Source organism: Simochromis diagramma, unplaced genomic scaffold (assembly GCF_900408965.1).
Source record: "Simochromis diagramma unplaced genomic scaffold, fSimDia1.1 OVJJ01000061.1, whole genome shotgun sequence".
Taxonomy (NCBI): domain Eukaryota; kingdom Metazoa; phylum Chordata; class Actinopteri; order Cichliformes; family Cichlidae; genus Simochromis; species Simochromis diagramma.
The window spans coordinates 1806347-1827710 of NW_024386945.1; the positions used below are offsets into that span (position 1 = coordinate 1806347).

Consider the following 21364-nt stretch of genomic DNA (forward strand, 5'->3'; position numbering starts at 1 on the left):
TGACCAGTTCATGTTGTTTTAATGCCATGCCGTTCAGATTCAGCCTCTCTCCTCAAATCACTCCATTACATTGGATTAAACCATTAAAAAGAGGGATTGTATCTGTATTTGAGCCTCTGTTGAATTATTATTTTGTAAGACACTTTATAGTCATTACTGAAAAAGGAAACACATTATTTTGGTTCATAGCACATTAATGCCTGGCAAGGAAAAAAAAATATTAAGACTAAATTGACCCAAAAAAAAAAGAGAAATCACAAAACACAGAAGCAAACAATATAAACAATATCTTATATATAAAACAAATGAGTCATAATAAATATTACATAAACACACAAAAAACTAAACACTTAACTTATTTGGTTTGGGCAACATTTTGAGTAAAGTCCGTAATTACTGATCTGAAAAGCCAAACATCAGTGTGAATGTTACGTTTGCTGTTTTTTTTTCCTTCCCCTTAAATCTCCCAGAGAACACCATTCATCTAAAATGAGAGTCACCACCCCAAACTTTTTATTTAGCCTCCTCTTTCTAGCAAGAAACACAATCACGTGTGCACTCCTTTTGTTTTTCCTATAAATCAGTTCCTGTGTGTGCTTGCAAGCCATCCAAGCCTTTATATAGTGCAGAAAATTCCACAAAACAGCTTTAGTCACCCATGTTCTGTCTATTTTTTAGGAATATCTTCTCACTAGTTCAACCTATAATCAAATAAAGAAGAATCAAGTCTTTATGAGCTGACATGCGATTGGCTGCTTTGGACTTGCTTTGCCTTTTTGCACTTTTATTTATTTAATAATTTTTTTTTGCTGGGAATCTACCAGCTCTACAAGTCTTCCATCTTTGTGTTTGTAATAGAACGGGAGCAATTTTGGTTCAGTCAGGATTGGACTCATAAGTCAAATGTAGACATTCATTCACAGTCACACACAGATGTCTTTACAGCAAACACGTACAAATAAAAATTCATTGTGACTGTAAATGTAAATTCACTCATTAGTGATTCTTCTACTTAACAAAGATAACTGTGCAATTTTTTTTTTTTAACTTTTCTGAAGCAAACCAGGACTAGTACAAGTATCAGGAGCTCGTCTTAGGCGCCGTTTTCTTATTCAGCCACGTGTAGAGAAGATTTTCAAGATTTAGTGTTCCCTCTTTTCACCTCAGGAGAAGGGAGAAGTGCAGGACTCGGCTCCACCTTTTCTCTGGTGTGGAGTGCAGTAATGAGGTCTTAAGGCCTCCGCCGGGATGCCTCCTGTCTGTAGGGGCTCCTTACGTACTCCGCCCAAAGTCCAACTTAAGGTTCCAGCCCCCATTAATGCTACTTCCATTGCAAAGTGCAAGCAGTTAATATCTCTCTGCCCCTCCCTCCCATTTGAGTAATTTGGAAACCAATGCAACAGCAAAATCAAAAACACAAATGGATTGCTATTGTTGTGATGTTAAAAAAAAGGGACAGTCATTGTCCAAAAAGCAACAGGAAGGGAGAGGGCAGGAAGAGAGCGAGTGCATTTGTGTGTTCAGTCCATCCTCATAAAATAGGGATTCTTCCTTGTAATGTCCATATGCCACCAGTCAGCATTTGGAAGAGCTGTTATACCTCCCTGGGGGGGAGAAAGGATAACATTAATACACACATACCTTTCAGGAAAAGTACCTAAAACAAAATTTAGGAGCATTTCCTCACTTCCTTCTTTGAGATCAAAAACACTCCTGTATGTATAATAAATATGCAGCTGAAAACAGAAGGGCACAAGGAGCCTGGCTCTGTGAGACTATCAGTATCCACCCGCAATACATGTATAACATTAAGTTTCTTCTCAAACTATCAGATTTTTTCTTATATAATAGAAGTAATGACTTACGATGCTGTCAGTGTGGAGTTCAGGACAAGAGTGGTGCGTATCCTGTACAGCTGAGCCAGCGTCAGCTTCTTGTGTTGGCCTGGAGATTTTCTCTTTTTGGGCGATGCCTCCCCTGAGTCACCGGCCGCTGCTGACTTGGCTTTCTTATCTAAGCAGGCAGAAGGAGTCACTTCCCCATCTGAGCTGTTGCTCTGAGAATCGTTATCCTCGCATTGTCCGTCGGGCGCCCCGTGGCCATGCCTGGCTTCCGCCCTCCTCAGGGTGGCACTGAGTTTGTCAGAGGGCAAGCTAATGCTCAAGCAATCGTCAGACTGGTCGAGGTCAGTGGAAAATAACTCCTTGTTTTCCACTGACGAGTTCTGCTCCAGCTCGGACATGCTCTTACTGTGCGACAGCTTTGACGTGTCCATGTCTCCGCACAGCGATTGGTCCTGCGTCTCAGAGCTGAGGGAGTGTGTGTGGGAGATGGGGTGGTTACCGTGAAAGTGTTGCAGGAGGTTGTCTTCGGAGCGGGATAGAGCCAGAGAGGACAACCCCAGGAGGCAATGGAGTCGGGGGTGTACATGAGGCCGCCGACGAGGTTTAGAGGACAGGACAACTGACACCTGAGACCCTAATGAAGCATCCTCCTCTTCTTCCTCTTCTTCATCCACTTCTTCTAATTCTGTCTCCTGACTCTCCCTGTCTCCTTCTTCCTCCTCAGTCTCCTCGCCTTCACTTTGGCCAGGCTGTGGCTGCAGTTCTCTTAGGAGGGATTCAGGGGAGAGGGTACCGTAGGCGCTGTCCATGGAAAGAGAGCGGCACTGGGGGTCCAGGTCCTCACTGTCTGGTCCCGTGCCCTGATTGTGCTCAGTGTAGATGGCAGAGTGGACTCTGAGTGGACTTGACGACTTCTGACCCACAGACCTGTCAGAAAGGGAACCCACAGCGCTATCCAAGTCTTTATTAGCGCTTTCCTGGAGGTTCATGTTGGAAGCAGGAATTTCTGAGTGCTCGCTGGGCTCATCAACATCCATCACTGATAGGGTCTCAGTGGAACCGTCTGATTGACTGAAAGGAGAGTTTTGGTTGAACGTTAGACTTAAAAAGCTCACCAGAAAGAGTGTAAGGAAAATATCAGAGAGTTCTATTCATGTTACAAAAGTGCAGCAGATTTTATTCTTTACACTTCAGTACCTTGAGTTTTGCTGATCCTTGTGACTCAGCAAAGGGGAACTTGTAGTGGAGTTGCTGCTCTCATCTTCCTCCTCCTCTTCTCCATCCCCCATACATCTCTTCTGACTGTCCTGCTGGCGGAGGAACTCCTCAGTGCGAAGCCTTTGGAGCTGGTTCTAAATTGAAAAGCACCATTTACATTAAATATGTAAATGACTGTAAAAATTAGTGCTTCTAAAGTAAAAATTAAAAAAAAAAAAAAAAACACACATAAAAATCTGATGTCTGGATGCTGTCCGATATTTTTTCTATAATAAAACATTGCTATCCTACCTGGACATTGCAGATTGCATCTATCCAACTTCGCCCCTGGGTGGCGCTGTTGGCTTGGAAAGTGTACGCTGCCACTGCACTCTTGAATTCATTGAGGTAGATGAGGATGAAAGAGCCTGTAGGAGACATAAAACGTGAAAAATTTAGTACTCTGTGGATTGAAAAGTCACCTATATAATTAAATAGCTTCTCAAAAGGTGAGAATTTCCTGGATTTTCTGCTTTATTAAAACAAAAAATATATATTATTCAGGAGTTAAAGTCAGTATTTGAGCACTCACCTGGGTCTTTGAGTTCCTTACAGATGACGTTGTGAATAAGGAGAGGCTGACGGATAATTTTGACTTTCTCCACTCTTTTCACCGGCTTAGTAATTAGCAGCAGGTCGGTGAACAGAAAACAATAGACCTCCATCTGTGGGGACAGTAAACTCATTTCAGTTATGGTAACTCTTGTAATGTTTTACACATCTGCAGTTTTTGTGAGATTTTACGTAACCGCAAAGGAAACATGAGAATCCACGTGTAATCTGAATATAAAGATAAGAGCTCATCGTGTGTTTCCAAGCAGTCACGCGAGTCAATCTTACCCTACTGTCTTTGCCCTCCTTCATCCTCAGCGCGCCCTCGAGATGCAGCTGTCGAGTCTCTTCCGGAGATACATCTCTCATGGGAGCCATGAGGTCAAAGTGGTTGTACTCCTTGAGGATCTGAGGGGGAAAAGATAAAGGCATGAAGCAGAGTTTGACATGAAGTCTAATTTTAGGGCACTGGGGTATTGTAAAGTGTTTCTTACCTTCTCCACTTCTTCACTGCTCCCCTCTACAGCCTCATAGCAGTCTATACGGGCAGAGATGGTGGCGAGCTTCTGTTGTTCTTGACGCTGTCGCATCTGGGAGTCTACGCTGTTGATAAAGCCCTCTACTGTGGCAACCTTAATTGGAAAACAATAACAAACGTACATTTGCATTCAGACCTCAGGCAGGGTGACAAGCAGTCAAAGCATATACTTTAGTGTAAATGAGAAAAACAGCACTTTCTAAATGTTTTCCAAGTTCTTACCATGCTGCTGACAATGTCACGGGTTGCTGGTTCATCTGTCTTCTTGAGAAGAATCTTCAGTAGGAGCGGGTATTTGGTCAGTCTCTGGTGAGGCTTTGCCAACATGTCGGCCAGCTTCAGACGGTTACACTGCTTATTGGTCTCTGCCCACTGAATTGAGTTAGACAAAAGCAGGAAGTCAGGCATCAGAAATGAGGAGAAAAGCCAAGGATGCGTTTTTGGGCATAGAGAGCATCTGGGATTATCGTAATGGTAAGAGAAACCTTACCGTGACGTAGGTCCTGAAGAGCTCATTGTCCCTGAGAAGCGTGCGCATGTACTCCATGCAACCCTCCTCCTCCATGCAATAACGGATGTAGGGCTTGAACATGGTGCCAAACTGAACCCACACACAGAAACAAAGACATGCGTCATATTTACTTCTGTCATCAGGAAAACAAAGACGTACTAGCTGCTAATTCACGTTTCTTATCCTATTTATGCTTAAAAATTGTGAAACAGCAAGGTTTTATGTTTACTGGCATCCAGTGCAGTGTACCTTTAACCCAACTAATCAGGTGAATTGATAAAACACCTAAACCTTTATATGAGTCATAGTTACATAATCAGTCACACTTTTATATTGAACATGTAGTTACATGGTAATTACATTATTTATTAAATATAAAACCCTGGATTTTTTGACTTTGGAAAGATGCACTCAATGCTTTAAAACAAGATAAAGTTTCTATACTATTTAAATTAACTAGATGTCTTTCTTTTTTGTTGTCTGGGGGTGCATGCAGGGTTTGGATTCTCTTTTGTTGCATCTGTGGAGTCTGAAACTAACCGTTCTGAAACCATCGTGAAGGTCAGTGGGGTCGAGCAGAGCCCGGGCTTGCCTAGCCTTCTTCAGGGCAGGCAGCATGACCTGGGTCCAAAGGGAGGTGTGGAGGCGGATGATCTCCTGAATATTGCTGAACAACTTGGCGGGCTCCACCTCCGTCAGCAGGCCGCTCTCCTGCAGGTTCAGCAGCCCACACAGGAACAACTGCAAGAAGGGAGACATAAAAAGAGCGTAAGCCCTGAATGTTACGACAGTAATCTGATGTAAGGCACTGCAGTTACGTCTAAACTTAAACTCCTTGTTTATTAGACAGCGATAAAGGCCCCACACTTTGTCAATGTCTAATGAAAAAGAGCTTCATTGTATGTCTTATCTTTTACACTACACAACCCTCTTCATCTTACACAGTATGCTATATATATATATATATATATATATATATATATATATATATATATATATATATATATATGCGTGAACAGACAACAAAAGCATTCTTTGCACTTACATCAGTGATGACTCTGAGTTTCTTTATGTAGGTAGCCTCTGTGTGCAGCAGCTCCCATATTGCTTCCTGCTGGTGGAACTGGCGTCTTGTCAGTGTCTGCGCACACACAGATTTTATTCATAAACATACACAATATTTATACGTTCCTCTCAACTGTTACAATATTGGCGTAAACTTCCTTTAGATTAGACATTTTAATCGCACCTCATTCCCATGTCAGAGTTTGGAGTACAACGATTACATCAGACATATAAGCTAAATACTAAAACTCCCCAACAATATTTCCTCAGAAACTGTTTACATATACAAACAAGTAAGAAATGAAATGACTTACAGGACAATTCCAAGAACTTTTAGTTATTAATAAATGAACAATTAACTAAATGTTCACTTTCAAAACAAATCAAGTTACTGATTGCTTAGAATAAGGATAAGTGGTACAACATGGTGTGAGCCTAACAAACCATTTTTTCACTTTACTCTTTAATTAAACACATCTTTATTATTTCTGCATACTTCCTTATGATTTCATGCTATAACGGTTGCTTATTGTCTTAAAAGTTCCACAGGAAATCTGTCACCCAACGCAACAAAAACAACAGTTGTTTCCTCGTGATGTTCTCATATTTTTCCACCGTAACTCACATCACCAACATTATTGTGTTTCAGCAATCAAGACAGTAATGTGTTCGGTGTAACTAACCATCAGAAGTACATTTACAGTACGAAAGACAGCGTATGTGTTGAGCAATAACCGCTAGCCCTGCTGATTGATCGTGGACTCGTTAACTCGTTAACATGTGCAACAACTCGGTGACTGCATGAGATGTGCGGCACAGAAATTCAGTTCCTTGTGGTAACATAATAGCGAAGTGCATTATAACCAGTATTTCAGGAAAAGAGGCTTCAGGTTGAGTGTAAGAATGATAGATATAAGGAAGTAAGAATTGTGCACACACCAGAAACCAGCATGCATGCAAGTAATGTCATGAATGAGAAAATTGTAATGCCAAACCATTCGTGGTTCAGCATTACACCACTGGAAGTTACAAATATCTGCATTGATTCTAGTAGGAAACTGATTTTTTTCCATTATGTCTGCGTATACACGACAAGACAAAAGTGGGTGTGTTTGTGTGGTTTGCTTATCTGCACTGTACCTCTGAGTTGTCCAGTAGCGTTTGCCAGCTGTCCTCTAGGGATAGGTCGATCTCCCCCTCCCCCTCCCCCTCCCAGGAGTCCTGGTGGAAGGAGAGCTGTCGTGGCACCTTTGGCAATCCAAACAATGTGTAGGTCTGGAGTTTGCTCTGGAGCTGCTCCAGTCGATCCACCTCCTGCGATCAGATAAAAAACAATTTCAAAAACAGATGTGACTATTTTGAACAGAAACATGAAGAGACGCAAAAGTAACTGTCCATTTGTGTGACTGTTTATTGTTACATTCAAACTGTAAGTAGAGAGGGGTCTGTGTATTATAAGCATACACAATCCCGTCCTTGCTGGCGCCGAGGCCGCTATTCAGGTCTTTGTTCAAGCTGGCAGGCCTTATGTAGTTATGAAAATGAGCTCCGTGCATTGAGACCATCTTAACAATAGGAGACGGGGAGTGGGGTGAGTGCTACAAAACAGTGGAAAGAAACGGAGCGGGAGGATTGTGCTTCTTGAAAACAGTCAACAAAAAGTCAGAAATGCATGGGGGGGAAAAAGATCCAAAGTTAGGACTTCTCGCTAAAGTTTGGTGTGAAAGCCGCTCAATGTTGTTTAACCCAACAATATGGAGGATGCCAAAGGTCCAGACCCAGGTGCAGGATCTCTGGCCCAGAGGGGATTTAAGGGGAACAAATAAATTGAAAAGGGATGGGCCCAGCAATGACAGGTGACTGACAGAAACTGTCTCCATTTGACATCTGCCACTGTTAAGGATGTGACCTCAGGGGATGAGATACAATGGAAGGCATGTTTGTGTGTGGGCGCGTGCCTGTCCTTCATTAGAATCAAAGTTGATTATCATTTTCAAAAACCTCTGATCCAGAAAGAGAAAGCCTTTGCTTAGGTTAACCTTGCGATCTTTAACGAGAGCTGAAAGGCAGACGGCGTTCCTTTTAAACAGAGCCAGGTTTACGCCTTCCCTATTTTCCATTCCTTATGATAAACTTGTTTATCAGCCATGTGATAAAAAGTTAAAAGTAGCAAATTTCCAGAAAGGATGGCGTTTTAAAAATCAAGATAAGAGTGGATAAAACTGAGTGCTAACAGAAGGCTTTTCCTCTACCTACTCATTTCCAGAGCTGCTGGGTGGAAAGTATGTGAGCCAACAAGTCAGGAGAACTTTGAAAGGAAATGACTTCACCAGGGCTCAAGGGGGATATGGCCTTCTGACCCCCTCCCACTGCTACTTGCTACTGTTCTGTTTGTTTTTTTAATGTTTTCTTAATCTCAGACATCGTCTGGGCAACAAGCCTGCCTCCTACAGCCCTTTATAGCCAAAAGAAAGTGCAGCACTTTCACTTGGAACAAGATTGCACTCGCTTCTGTGATCATGTGATCGCAACCCTGTCGGCATTACCTTGCCAAAAGACCCCGCTCCAGCGTTGGAACTGAAGAAGCCACTGAAGCGGCTGGCAGCACGGTTCTTCCAGCTGTCGGGCCCAGCCCCTACAGCAGGTAGAGAGCCACCGATCTGTCCCAGAGCATCTGGGGTTGGGATATTCGCCTCACCCAGAAACTCTGTTATGTTCTTCCTCCGTCGGGCCTGACCCTGCGAGACAGAGAGAACAGACAAAAATCAGTTACATGATAGACTGTAATAGGAGGGGAAAGGGAAAAAAAAGATCCAATGAGTGAATGAGGGGAATTATAACTGTTTCCAGCCAGACGCATCGAAAGAGACAATGACGAAATGATAGGACAAACAGGAAATCTGAAAGGGGAATTCTGAGCCAGGGATGACATCAACAGGACCGTTAAAACTATCCAAATGTCTGGACACAAACAGGAGAGGGAAGGACTGCCACTTCCTCGCTGTGTATGTTCACTGCATCACAAGGAGCAGGCGGGAGGTTGTTCCAAAAGAACAGACGGCCGAGTCTGGCCATTGTTCCCTGTCCATTGTTACCCTGTCAGCAGGCCCTGGCGTGCGCCCTCGCTCATGCAATCTCTGTACACTTTACGAGCAGCAGCAAAGCAAACAAACAGGGCCCACCTCAGTATCTGAGGAAGCAGTTGTTTTTGTCGTCGGAGTGTCAATGCTGAAGAATCTGCTGGTCAGGAGTCAGCAAGAGGCAGGACATCGACACCCCCCACACTTCAAACACAGCAAAAGGAACTCACATTCCTGGACACTGACACAGTTTCTGAAACTCGCCGTCCATTCCAGCGAAATTCTTTTACTCATCACCCCCCCCAGAAACACAAACAAGCCTACACAAACACAATGTGGTAAAAACACCAAGCTGCTGCACTGATGGATATCACAGATGCACTTTCCAATTCTTCTGGTCCAAAAGTGTCAGACTCGTGAAATTTCACAAAATAGTAAACAGCCAGTTTTAATTCATCACAGCCTAAAGTTTACTATTACAAATAACTGACATATAATTTGAGGACTATCAAATTTTAAAATGTACCACGGATTAAAGCAAACTAAGACTGCACTTGACTTTTACTTTAGGGGAAACTGCAGGAACAAGAAGACTAGATAAAAAGCCTTGATTACTTGTAAAATGTAAACGGTTTTCAAGATAAAGCAATGATAACGGCCTGTCACCATAAACGTTTCTAGCATGTATATGTTACACAATGGAATGTAAACTGAAGCTAAAAAATGAAAAACTCTGGCTGAAATGTTGCATTGTAAAGACTCATTTCAGGAGGGCCTTAATGGTACCACTTAACTACAATGAAGGTGCATAAGTGTCCTATACAGGGTTGCATAATGAGTAAGTAAATCTAAATTTTCAAGGGGCTTTTAGTCCTTTCATCTTTCAGGAGTTATTACCAAAGAGAGCAGTGACCTAACTGCAGAGTGACATCTTGGCTTTAAAACAAAAACTAAAGTGAAAGAGGGGAAAGGGACAAATTTGGAGGCGCTTTAGTTGAAAGGGAAACGAGCATGGAGCCATTTAGGGACTTTTTGTTGGTCCAACTGGTCAAGGACACAGGTGGTAGGAAGTGCCGAGTCCCCATGGTCAAACAGGGAAAATCTGAACCCTGTGCTACTGAGAGCGCACGACTGGTCAAACTGAAACCTGATTCATTTGTCTGACTTTGCTGTACGAGGCAATCAAAGAACAGGGTTTTATACATTTAAAGGAGGCTGTAATAATGGCAAAGAAAAGCAGCTAAAGTATTTCTACATATCAGATGGCATACATGAAGGAAACTTTGGATCAGAAATGAACACCGTGAACAGTTTAAAAACCTGTTTTTGAAGAAACCACTTTCATAAAGCCTCAAGGCCAGGAAGTTGTAATTATAACCACCAAGGGATAAATGCCATCAGCAGTTTCCCACCATATTAACAGTGCTCACCATTGAAGCCAGCGGCATGTCAAAAGTAACAAAAACCATCCTAATCCTTCAATTGGATTCATGGATCGCAGCCCATTCTGGAGCCAGCTGCTGCTCTCTGTCAACCTCTCGCCTCCTCTCTTTCCACTTCCACTGTGAAACACACATCCACGTCGTCCTCGCTGTTCAGTTCAGCCGATGCAAAGTCAGTCAAAGAAGTCGAGTGACAGCTACAACACTCCCACGTTATTTCACCATCAGAACTAGAACTTCAATAAGTCTGCAAACGCCTATTCCAGCTGACAGGATCCGGGTTACCCGCCACGTCCTGCAGAGTCCGATCGCAGCTTCTCTTTGAGCCGGGACGTATCTGTGTCCTGCCCTGCTGTTCCGACAGTCAGCGGTGAACCTACTCACTGAGGCGCCCAGCCTGCTTGCATTTCACACACGCACTGGCCAGAAGTCATAGCAACCAGGAGGATCCTGCCTCATTGTGTTGGGCAGGAAAGAGGAGGCACCAGAGGAGGCTGATCTGAATATTAGGAGGTGGAGCTTTTGCGGCAGCTTTCAGGGAGCTCCCTGGTTTGAACAAGCATCCTGGTACTTGTGGCGATGCCAAATGGTCTTTAGTCTCAACAGGCTGCTCTGAAGTACAAATAAACTATCAACTCCCTGCTTGTGAATCAGGCACACTTTGGTTTTCTTCCCTCCCCCAAAGGATTCACCCCCCGATTAGCCTTGCTTGTAGTGCAAGCAAATTGCAGTTTGGATACTTCGTTTTTTACTCTTATTTGGACGCAAAGCCATTATTCTTTGCCATCTTTAATCGCTGTTTTGCTTTAGAGATCCTTAAACAAGGCCAGGCAACGGAGTCAAAACAAGGAAAGAAATTCCCCAATAATGACAAAAAGGGAAATCCCCTTTGTTTACTTGCTTGTTTCAGCACATTCAAAATGCTGCTTATGCCAAGCAGATAAGCTCGAGCGGGCGCACAGCTTCTCAAAAAGAAAAGGCTCAGAACTTTCTAGATAAAGTAGATTAAGAGAGAATTAAGTCCAGAGATTGTTGGGGTTGTGTGAGTTTACATTAGCTATTTTTTTGTCAGTATCTCAGGATATTTGGGTTTTGGGCTAAAGATCAAACAAAAGTTGTAATTGGCACTTTGGCATACTGAATAAATCTAATCAGATTATTATAATTAGCATAACAAGATCTTGACTACAAGAACTATACAACAGTTGGTAACAACTCTAAACATTACAGTCAAAGAAATTATATTTATCTTAGTAATTACACTGCCCATTAGTCCTTCAGTCAGACCAAATATAGATGAGTCACAATAATAAAACCAACTAACATAGGTCTTCTTGTTACAACGCCTGCAACACAATGTTTTTTCTGGATTACTTTGAATCCTGGCACACACAATGGTTTGATGACACTCCCCAACAAGCACAGCTACACACCCTGCCATACTGCAAAACCTGGTGCTGGTTTGGTTCCCAAACTCTACAGACCCCAGCCATAACCTGCTACCAATAGGACTGAAAGGATCCAATAGCACCATCTTGGTACCAGACAACACAGACATATTCTGTGATCCTATGTTTTGGTGGCATAATGAGGACCTGGTGGCAAACATTAAGCCGCTCAACTCATTTCTGCCCAACTAATTATGTTTACAAGCTTTTCCTCGGGCCTACTGTGTAAACCTGACCTGAGCGGTCTCTGTTATAAAGCAACACAATTTGGGAACAGACTTGTTCAGCAGGTCTAGTGGGGGCCAGTCAGGTTAATGATATCAAGCACCGAGCTTGCCCACACAGCCTTATCTTATCACTGTAGTTTGTAGCATCAACCTTGGCCTGTAAAGAAGAACAATCATAAAATGGGAAGGGATTGTATTGAAGTAAGTGGTGACAAAGAGAAAAGTAGTGCCCCCCCCCCATTACTCACTGTGCCCCTGCAACTACCTTTATGCAACTGATAACAACTTCCCTTGATCAGGAAAGTTGATTAACGATGGGAAAAAGTGTGCACACTGACCTTCCTCAAAGCTTGAATACACACCAGCTTAAGCAGTAAAACACACATAACGTGTGCTTAACCAGGAAATTAAAGCTGAGAGAAACTCCACGTTAGTCAACACACATGTGCCAAATATTTGCCATTTTTTAAAAAAGCAATCATTTGATTAAAAAAATGACTCGATTATTTGTTCACTGCAGCTAAAAAACAAAAACATAATTTTTTTAGACAAAGAAAAGCAGTAAAAAAAATACTCATATCTTCCACTGCACTTTGACCGATCAACAGGCCTCTCACCTGACTCTCAGTTAATGTTGGTGTCGGTGGTTCAGGAATTTCCGTGTCCACATTCAGTAGGTCCCAGCTGCGCCAGGATGTAAGACGGACAAAACGAACCATTTTCCACAGGAAAAAAAATTTAATTAAATAAATAAGACCCCCGATTTGGGGGGGAAAAGGGTCCAGAGTAATCAGAAAAGCAGAGGCACTTCCAGTAAATTTAGGAATTCATTTCCAGGAAAGCACAGTCCTGACAACAGTGCAAGCAGAGTGAAGCATCACACTTTCTTCTCTTGCATAAGTCTCACTCTGTCTGCCTAAGCCTTCAGGTACTGTGTACTGAAGACCAAAGGTCACACAATCACAATTATAAAGGTGTGTGTGTCTGCCCTGCAGAAATCTCCTCCTCCGGGCATTAGGGGAAGTCCTTTGTCTTTCCAGCACACGAACACGCCTCCTCACCCTTCTCAGGTTTTGGCACCTCCCACACTATATGGGGAATTCATAATGGACTCTTAACAGCTAACATAATTACTGTAATTCTACAAAAGACATGAATCATCTAAAGTATTCACACAGAAAAATGAGCTAGTTTCAGCAGCTAATAGATCTAATAGGTCCAGATACACCATTACTGGGACTTTTTACAAATAATCTCAAGAAGCCACAAATGCTAACGATTAGTCTGAAATGTATTGATAGCTAAAATAGCCAATTTCCACTGGAGAATGACTAAAGATTATTTTTATTATCAGTGAATTTATCAATCGCTTCCTTGATTATTCACTTAACAAAATATCAGCGTCCTTATTGCGCACTAATAGGTCAAAAGGCAAAGCCATTGAAAAATAATTCATTATTCAGAGAGGAATTACAACTCAAATCTACAGTAAGATGTCTGTTTTTTAATAAGATATAAAGATATATAGTGATTAGTGATCTATTAGCTAGAGCTGATGTCACGAATGAAATGGCACCGTGTGCACGCAAGAGATCAAAGTCTAACATTCATACTTATCAGGTCAATCAGAGGCACTTCTCACCCTATTTTTTCAAACAAAGCGCTCATGTTTCTGTTCAGTTCTTAAGATCAATCCAGCAGTAATGACCCTGCGTGACCGCTGCTGATTGAAGCATTGTCATTCAGAATGATTTCTTTGTTAGATCAAAGCTGCCCAGTTTGCAAACTATCATACAGGTCAGACAGTGAAAGACGAGTCCTTGATGTGATAGTCTGAAACACAAGAGCACCACATTAACATCCACAGCTGTGTAACACGGGGACTGAAACGCACTGTATGACCTGATTTAAAAAGGAAATAAATAAAGACAATTGCTCCTGTCAGTTTCTCTTGCATTTCAAAACAAACGAAAGCGCACTGAGGGCACTGTATGAGTCGATTCCTGCAACACGAATACAGTAACAAAAAAACACTCTAAAGGTGACTAAAATGTGTAAAAATAAAAGGAGACATAACATTACTCCCAACTCTGTGTCATCAGCTGACAATTAGTCTGTCTACATTATCAAGTTTCTCAAGTCCTGAAGGCTTTTTTTGGCCTTTTGTTAGCTACAGCAATTCCAGAGTATTTTCCCAGCAACCCGTCTGTTATGAAACAACATTATCAACTGTGGCGGCATGGTGAATACCAGACTGTTACTCTTACAACCTTAAGACAAAGCTGGGAGTTTCTGTTCCTTTTGGAATTACTGTAACTACTAACTGTAAGTGAGCCAAACCTACGACACAAGATTTCCTTTCTTTATTTCCTTCCATCAGATAATAAAGCAACAAATCGTTTCACTCGAGAGGCTACAAAGCAATCTTCAAGAGTGGATATGAAACGTGAGGGTCACCAGCACTAATAAAAAATATCCTGTTTGAAATTAACAGATCAGATCAAGGTAATAGTCTCCACACACTCAATATAAAACTGTCACAATATCTAAAGTCAGCAAACACAACATGAGGCAGTGTAGTGGTTTACACATTCGCCTAACAAGCCCCTGGTTTGATCCCAGGAGGAGACGCAAATCCCTACAAACCAAAAATCTGACAAGTTAAACTACTCTCTGGGGCGAGCCCTTGTGAATAAGAGAGCTGCTTTCTCGAAACTCAAAGCCTCTGATGATTAAAAAGTGAGAACAGAAATGTAGTATGAGACAACGTGTGTCCAGCACATATAAGTATTAGTATTAATATTAATAAAATAAAGTATTTCAATGTGTTAATTACATTTCTTTCTGCAAAACTATGGTAGAAATGCAATTTTGTATGCCATAATGGATGCACAAAGGATATCTTTGAAATCCAAACTAGGATGCTGGTTTATATTTTGGATCGCTGCATCAATCATTTTCTTTTCTTAATAATTAGTCATCAGGCTGTGATGTGTTAAAGAATTATACAAAGAATTATAAAGCTCTAAAAACGTTGCTTTACACAGTTTTTTTCAATAGTGTCAGCCTTGCAGACTATGATAATTGCAGCTGTGGCTGCAAGCACAGAAGCCCAACACATCAGCTGTTCAAATATTATGTTTATGGAGCTCAGCCACTCAGGAGAGAGTTAAAGGACGCATTGCCTTAAAGGGAGAGGAGATAAATCGACTTAAGACAGTGAATAAACTGAGCTGCACCAAAGCGCACTACACAATAAATCAGGATTATTTTGATCTGTGAATCGTGTAAAACTACTCTAATAGAAGCTGGTAACAAAAACACGTAGCTGGTCATGAGCATAACAGGTTTCAAAACATCAAGTTTCACCAAAAATATTTACAAAGAGAAGCTAAACGTGTCAAATCTTAAATGAAAAGTGCTCGGATGTGGGACTGGTACATAAATTTCACCAGAAGCTCAGTGCCAGCTTTTTCTTCTGTGTCACAAAAGGATTACCAAATGTTTTTCCTAACGTGAGGGCAGAGTGCATTATGGGAGGCCAGAGCCCTAAAACACATATGGAGGATCCATTACCCAACACCAGCTCCCTTTGAAAGCTAACACAATCCAACTGCAAACTGTAAACCGAACCCCGACACTGGATTTGCGACCTCTTGATAAAAGAATAGTGTTTAAAGTTGAAAGATTTTTGAATTCTTTTATTCAGCCTGAATCACACCCAGTCAGAGGAGCAAGGCAAACTACCAGAGGTCAGCCGCTTCTGTGTTGTATTTACAGTTCTATAGCAACAAATGGACTTTATATTACAACGGTGAGAACACCAATCAGAGTTATCATCATCAATCATGTTTTTCTGACAGTGACAAGGTCCTGGAATATGGCTGCCTTATCTTTATGAGAGCTGTAAAAGTGAAAGATCTCAGGTTCTGTTGCAGGGAAAAGGGAAAACAAGCTTGTGACTCTGACTTTGCATCTCGAAGCTTCTGTTTAACAGTGAGAGAAACATTTAAACATTTTTTAAGTTTTCTTTTTGCTCAATTTTGATATCAATCTGGGCACTAACCCTTGGGATTAATAAGGTCACCTTACCAAATAAATGGAGAAGGGTCTCAGCTTCCAGAGATTTGAACTTAATAAAATTATGTAACTACAGTTTATCAAAAAAACCCAAAAAAACAAACCCTTATAAACACAAATGAATTAGCTGGACCTCGGGTCTTCTGCAGGTCAGAAGGCACCCTTAATCAAAGGGGATGTGGTGCAAAAGGTGCAAAGGGAGAAATAACTGGCAAATGGTGCAATTAAGTGCATCGCAGAGGTTGCATACAGGGCTATATGGAAACTATCAGCAGGGCTGGATTGCATCTTTCAGAATCAGCGTCATAAAACAATCATTCTCGATCACGAAAGCTATTTCTAGCCTATCACAAAAGTGCCAGGAACCATAATATAGGAACCATGTGATAATAAACATGAAACACCTCATTTAGACAAAAAGGCACAAGGAGGCTCCTCAGTGCTCAAACAAAGTTCCAAGCTACAGCTGACATAAAATACGGGCCACTAACCAAAGTGAATCACAGGGTTTCTTCCCTTTCTTCTAAATCATTAAACTGGCTTCCCATTTCCAGAAAATAGAACCCGTGATGCCGTGTCAGAACTGTTAGGAAAGATGAGGAAATGCTGACCACTCTGTTGCATCATTGTGTTTTAGCATTTGGGAAATAAGGAAACCAGTTCATGCAAATCTGAAACTGATTTCTCAGCATTCCTGCTAAATATAAGATTTCAGTTTCTCAGCAGGCTGGCGTCAGCTTCGCCATATTGTTCCTTTGATAATGCATCGAATGGCATCATTGTGGTTTTGCTAGGTCTAAAAACGTCTGAACAACAGCAGGTAATACATTTTTCTCAGAACTGTATATATTACAATTTTCAGCATCAGTTTTACCGTTACACGTGTGCAGGTGATACAGTGATAAACCCCCATATCAACACAACTAGATGGCCATCCACCTTCACCACCTTTGCTCTTTAGCCCACAGGTCGTGGCGCCCGTGATTTCTAAAAACCTCGGTCTATTTTACACCAGCTTGGACCCAGATAAGATGATCTTGTTTATACACTTTTTTTCTCTGCATAGTGAAGTCTGAACTGTGAACTCTAGGTACACCAAGAATTTGTGTTCACTGACAATGCTTTTCAGATGTGCTTCTGACACCATTCAGGGATTTCCATTATAGACTCAGGTCTGTTTTTAATTTGAAAGTTCTGCCCAAGGGGCTGAAGGTCAGAGTCATTCAGGGTCAGTTTTCATTTTTGTCCCTCATGTGAAAGGTTTTCCTTTTGGTACCTATTATAAAATATAAATAAAGAAATTCCCATATAGTCATGCCAATTAAAAAAAACAAACAAACTTTTTCTAAAGTTTCTAAACACTTTTTCCACTACTCAAGAGGAGTGTCTTAACATTTTGAGATAAACTACTGTGTCTTCTGGTAGAGCTATGCACTTTACTGCCACCCTGAGGACTGCACTGGGGTTGTCACTCTCATTACTCTTTCAAATTCAGCGTAAATAAGGCAGACGAGCATGAGCCCGCACCGTGGGTACTGAAGCTCGGTAGTAAGAGTCCTGTAAAGAACGCAAAATATTCCACTGTTCAACAGGTCAGACTGTATGACTAAAACTGGGTTCCTGAGCAACCTCCAGTGTTTATTTCACAGCTTGATGACTCGTCTTCATGACTTACCTTCACAGATTACCCATAAAACGCTTTAACCAAGCCTCTACCCGTTCTGCTGCCCAAGGCAACAATGACATCTGCTCACAGCGCGTATACGAACACACACAATCAAACTCGACTGGACGTGTCGACTTGCCTCTGGGATGATTAGCAACCAATGTTTGACGCAACTTAAATGACATCTGACAAAGCAAAACTGACTGAACTTGAGAAAACTACAAATGTAAACTACAGTACAAGTAGTATGTGACAAATCTTACTACACTGGTTCAGGATATGGGGTTACTCTCAACCAGTACACAAAGACATGCTACTAGACTGGAAAGTGATGACCACATTATGGGAAAACTTGAATATCTGCTTATAACAAACAAGCAAACACGACAGTACAAGTCACCACTCATACTATGTTGTTCAGAACATCAGTCAAAGCAATGTTATGGAGAGACTGCTTATAATAAGTTTTTTTTTTCTAAATAGCATCATCTAGAAAATCTTATTTAATTGTGTTATTTTCACTTTTAAGAGCAAATCAAGGCAGCGCAACCAGATACTGCACCAGATGATGCCGATTACAGTTTCAGTCATACAGACATATACAGAAATATCTGATCAGCCAATCACATGGCAGCAACTCAATACACAAAAACAAGTGCAACTTTTCTGAAAATTCCTTGTTGATGCCAGAGGCCAGCAGGATGACCAAACTGAGCTGATCAAGCTCATTACAAGAAAGGTAAGTAAGTAAGTAAAATTTATTTATAAAAAAAAAAAAAAAAAATAAAAAAATCACTAAGTGCTTTAGAACACAGGAAATGGAAATATAAAACAATATAACAGTAAATAAAACAGCAAATAAAACTATATAAAACTATAAAAACAGCATAAGAGGAAATTAATCAAATGCTTTTCTTCAGCTGTTTTTTAAAAGAATCAATGGAGTGAAGGGAGGCCAAAACTGGAGTGATATGAGATCTTCTCTTTGGTTGTAAGCACCGGGAATCTTCCCACATCCAAGAAGCTAATCTTCGGTACCTTCTCAGTCGCACCTGGACACCGGCCCTGGTTCCCCTACTACTTCTTTTCTTCGTGTTAAATCCCACCGATATGTACGGTAACATGCACTCAGGTGAGGAACACACAAAGGTTGGAGGGAAAAATTTCCTGTAACTGTCCCAGCTGTCAAAGTAGCTCTCCATTGAATCTTTGATATACAACAGTGTGCCCCGATCATAAGTATTGGTGGCAGAGACAAAATCAAAACACAGGACGGTAAAAATAATATTGCAAGTGACAATAGCGGCCAGTATAAAACTATACCAGCGAGCTGTACTAACGGCACAAGCGGCAAAGCCAAACACAGGCGCCATCTTGCTTCAACCACTCCCCTAGGTGCGAGTGAAGCTGAATCAGCTTCAGTCCGCACCAGGTGCCACTCCCGTCAGCTAAGAACAGGATAGTGAGGCGAAAATTCACACAGGCTCACCAAAGTGGCACAGTTTGGTACCAAGTGAAATACTACCTGATCATTGTTGCTGATCATGTCCATCCCTTTATGACCACAGTGCATCCATTCTTCTGATGGCTGCTTCCAACATTGTAACACAACATGTTGCAAAACTCAAATCATCTCGAACTGGTTTCTTGAACATGACCATGAGTTTACTGAACTCAAATCACCAGATGTCAGTCTGCTGGAGCACATTTGGGATGTGAAACTACTGCTACTACTAGCAAAGTGTACCTAATAAAGTAGCCAGTGTGTATATCTTAATATATTTATAATTTTCAGACTCTTGGCCAGACAAAATAGGCCACTGACCTCTCACCCAAACAACATTTTTTCTTTTAAAAGTGTCATTCGTGACCGTCACATCCACTCAAGGCATTCCCACATTTTTAAGCAGCGTCTGCATGCAATCACAGTTTAACACAACTCAGCTCTTTATGGGATTTGGGGACCTTTACTCTTCTCTGCAGAAGCTCCAGACAGAACGTGTTGGTACTTGTCTTTTAAGAACAAGACCCTTAATTGATGATCAGTCAGCTCTAAATTCAGAACAAGACAAGCTTTCCAAACAGAGACATGGAGCTAAGCTAATTTGCAACAGACAGTTGTTTCACGTGGCAAAAATCTGTGGTTGCAATTAGAAATAATAGCCTGACTTTGCCTGAAATGAAAAGCCCATTGTTTCAAAAAATCCAAAAGGTTCAGGGAGAAAAAATCTGCTACTGTTATTGTGAAGTATATCGAAAGTTTGGGACATGTCACAACATTGCATGGGTGGGTGTTTAGTGAGCAGCGTCGCTATCTGATTACATTATATTGCGTTCTGGGAAGCTGTTAGGAACATTTTTCATGATTTTTTACAGACTAAACAGTGTTTCAAGCAATAATCAAAAACATTTCACAGATTAAGGGAGGATTAGATACAGTGCCAGTGCTAAAGCCTGACTAATGTCTATTTGTGCTAAAAATCAAAGTTTGCATGCTGAAAACTGTTTCGAGAGCTACAGCAAGCACATTATTTGCCACAACTTGAACCCGATGACCGTCTGCACCATTTCCAAGCTGCGTGTTTGGCAGCCAAGTGGATCGGGATCCTGCAAGCCTCTATTGGCCTTTTAGCATCACTCATCAGTAACAAAACAGGCGCTTCCTGGTGCTGCAGGAAGAGCTGAAGTATAGCAGAGAGAGTTCCTGAGTGACTCATCATCATGTGAGATTCAAAGGTTCAGTCGGCAGTACGACGCGGCATGCACATGCATGCGTGTGTGCTCATAGATGCACGAAGAGCTGGCAGAAGATTTGACTCTGGCAGAAGGCTCAAATAGATGCCCAAGATTCTGCAGTGCCGATAACGCTAATGGAAGACAATGAGGTCATAATGAGATCATGATGAGATACTAGGAGGAGGAACCCATGGACAACAGAAACAGGTGATATGGAAAATGATAAAGCTTGTGGCGCAAAAACAAAACCAAAAAAAAGATGAAGGGCGTGTCTATGTGCAAAGTGTTGTTCACAGAGGTGGTGTTCGAATCTAATCGTTTTCAAAAATTAACCCGTTTGTCCCAAACGTAACTCACCAACAGATCTATGCTTTCGCGGCGTCCGAGAGATCCATGCTCCACCTTCTCACTGCCTGGCGCGAGGATGTAGGGGCTCTGGACTCCAGGCGGCTTCATGTTGGGCAGGCTGAGAGACCGCAAGTCCTTCACGCCCTGCTCCACCTTCAGCTCATCGCCTGGCCGAGCTACACACACACACACACACACACAAAAAAAAAAAAAAAAAAAAAAAAAAGGTCAAGCTGTGTGGAAGAAATACTGGAAAAGTCTTAAGTCATTATTTATCTTTTATAGCAGAAAAAATGCCAAAGAGTTTTCTCTTCAAACTGACTTTTGTTCTGAGTTTGGACTTTTTTTGAACTCCGACCAGCACCCAACAGAATGGGGTGTGATGGTTTTTCTTACATTTTTACAGCCTCTTAAAAACACAGTAAACGGGTTAATACAAATCAAATGTTGGGCTTAAATTAAACCTGCAGTAGTGTGTTTTTGGGTCACTTTGGGGCAGTGGAAACTTCTCACCTTTCAGGTAAATATCTTAGAAATCATGCAACAAAAACAAATATCCCTGGTGAAAGT

The 21364-nt window shown here is 41.6% G+C and overlaps 1 protein-coding gene and 1 long non-coding RNA gene across 8 annotated transcripts in view; one reads left to right on the forward strand and one right to left on the reverse strand.

The window, feature by feature from the left end:
- plekhg5b (pleckstrin homology domain containing, family G (with RhoGef domain) member 5b) overlaps nucleotides 1–21364 on the reverse strand; it is a 76610-nt gene continuing 55246 nt past the window's right edge. For 4 of the 7 annotated variants that reach the window (XM_040038086.1, XM_040038089.1, XM_040038090.1 and 1 more), the window contains 14 exons: nucleotides 20804–20970; nucleotides 8314–8505; nucleotides 6908–7081; nucleotides 5748–5843; nucleotides 5243–5443; nucleotides 4682–4792; nucleotides 4414–4563; nucleotides 4148–4285; nucleotides 3942–4061; nucleotides 3634–3766; nucleotides 3354–3469; nucleotides 3042–3196; nucleotides 1866–2915; nucleotides 1–1604 (listed from right to left, as the gene is read on the reverse strand). In XM_040038086.1, coding sequence (XP_039894020.1) covers nucleotides 1595–1604; nucleotides 1866–2915; nucleotides 3042–3196; nucleotides 3354–3469; nucleotides 3634–3766; nucleotides 3942–4061; nucleotides 4148–4285; nucleotides 4414–4563; nucleotides 4682–4792; nucleotides 5243–5443; nucleotides 5748–5843; nucleotides 6908–7081; nucleotides 8314–8505; nucleotides 20804–20970 — 2813 coding nt within the window. In that variant the 3' untranslated portion in view covers nucleotides 1–1594. Of the gene's footprint in view, nucleotides 1605–1861; nucleotides 2916–3041; nucleotides 3197–3353; nucleotides 3470–3633; nucleotides 3767–3941; nucleotides 4062–4147; nucleotides 4286–4413; nucleotides 4564–4681; nucleotides 4793–5242; nucleotides 5444–5747; nucleotides 5844–6907; nucleotides 7082–8313; nucleotides 8506–10277; nucleotides 10392–12581; nucleotides 12711–20803; nucleotides 20971–21364 lie in introns of those variants that run through there. The other 3 variants (XM_040038091.1, XM_040038092.1, XM_040038085.1) reach the window with 3 other exon arrangements.
- On the forward strand, nucleotides 5359–12735 carry LOC120737418. The gene is made up of 2 exons (XR_005696737.1): nucleotides 5359–5470; nucleotides 8034–12735. It is a non-coding gene; the product is annotated as an uncharacterized LOC120737418 (long non-coding RNA).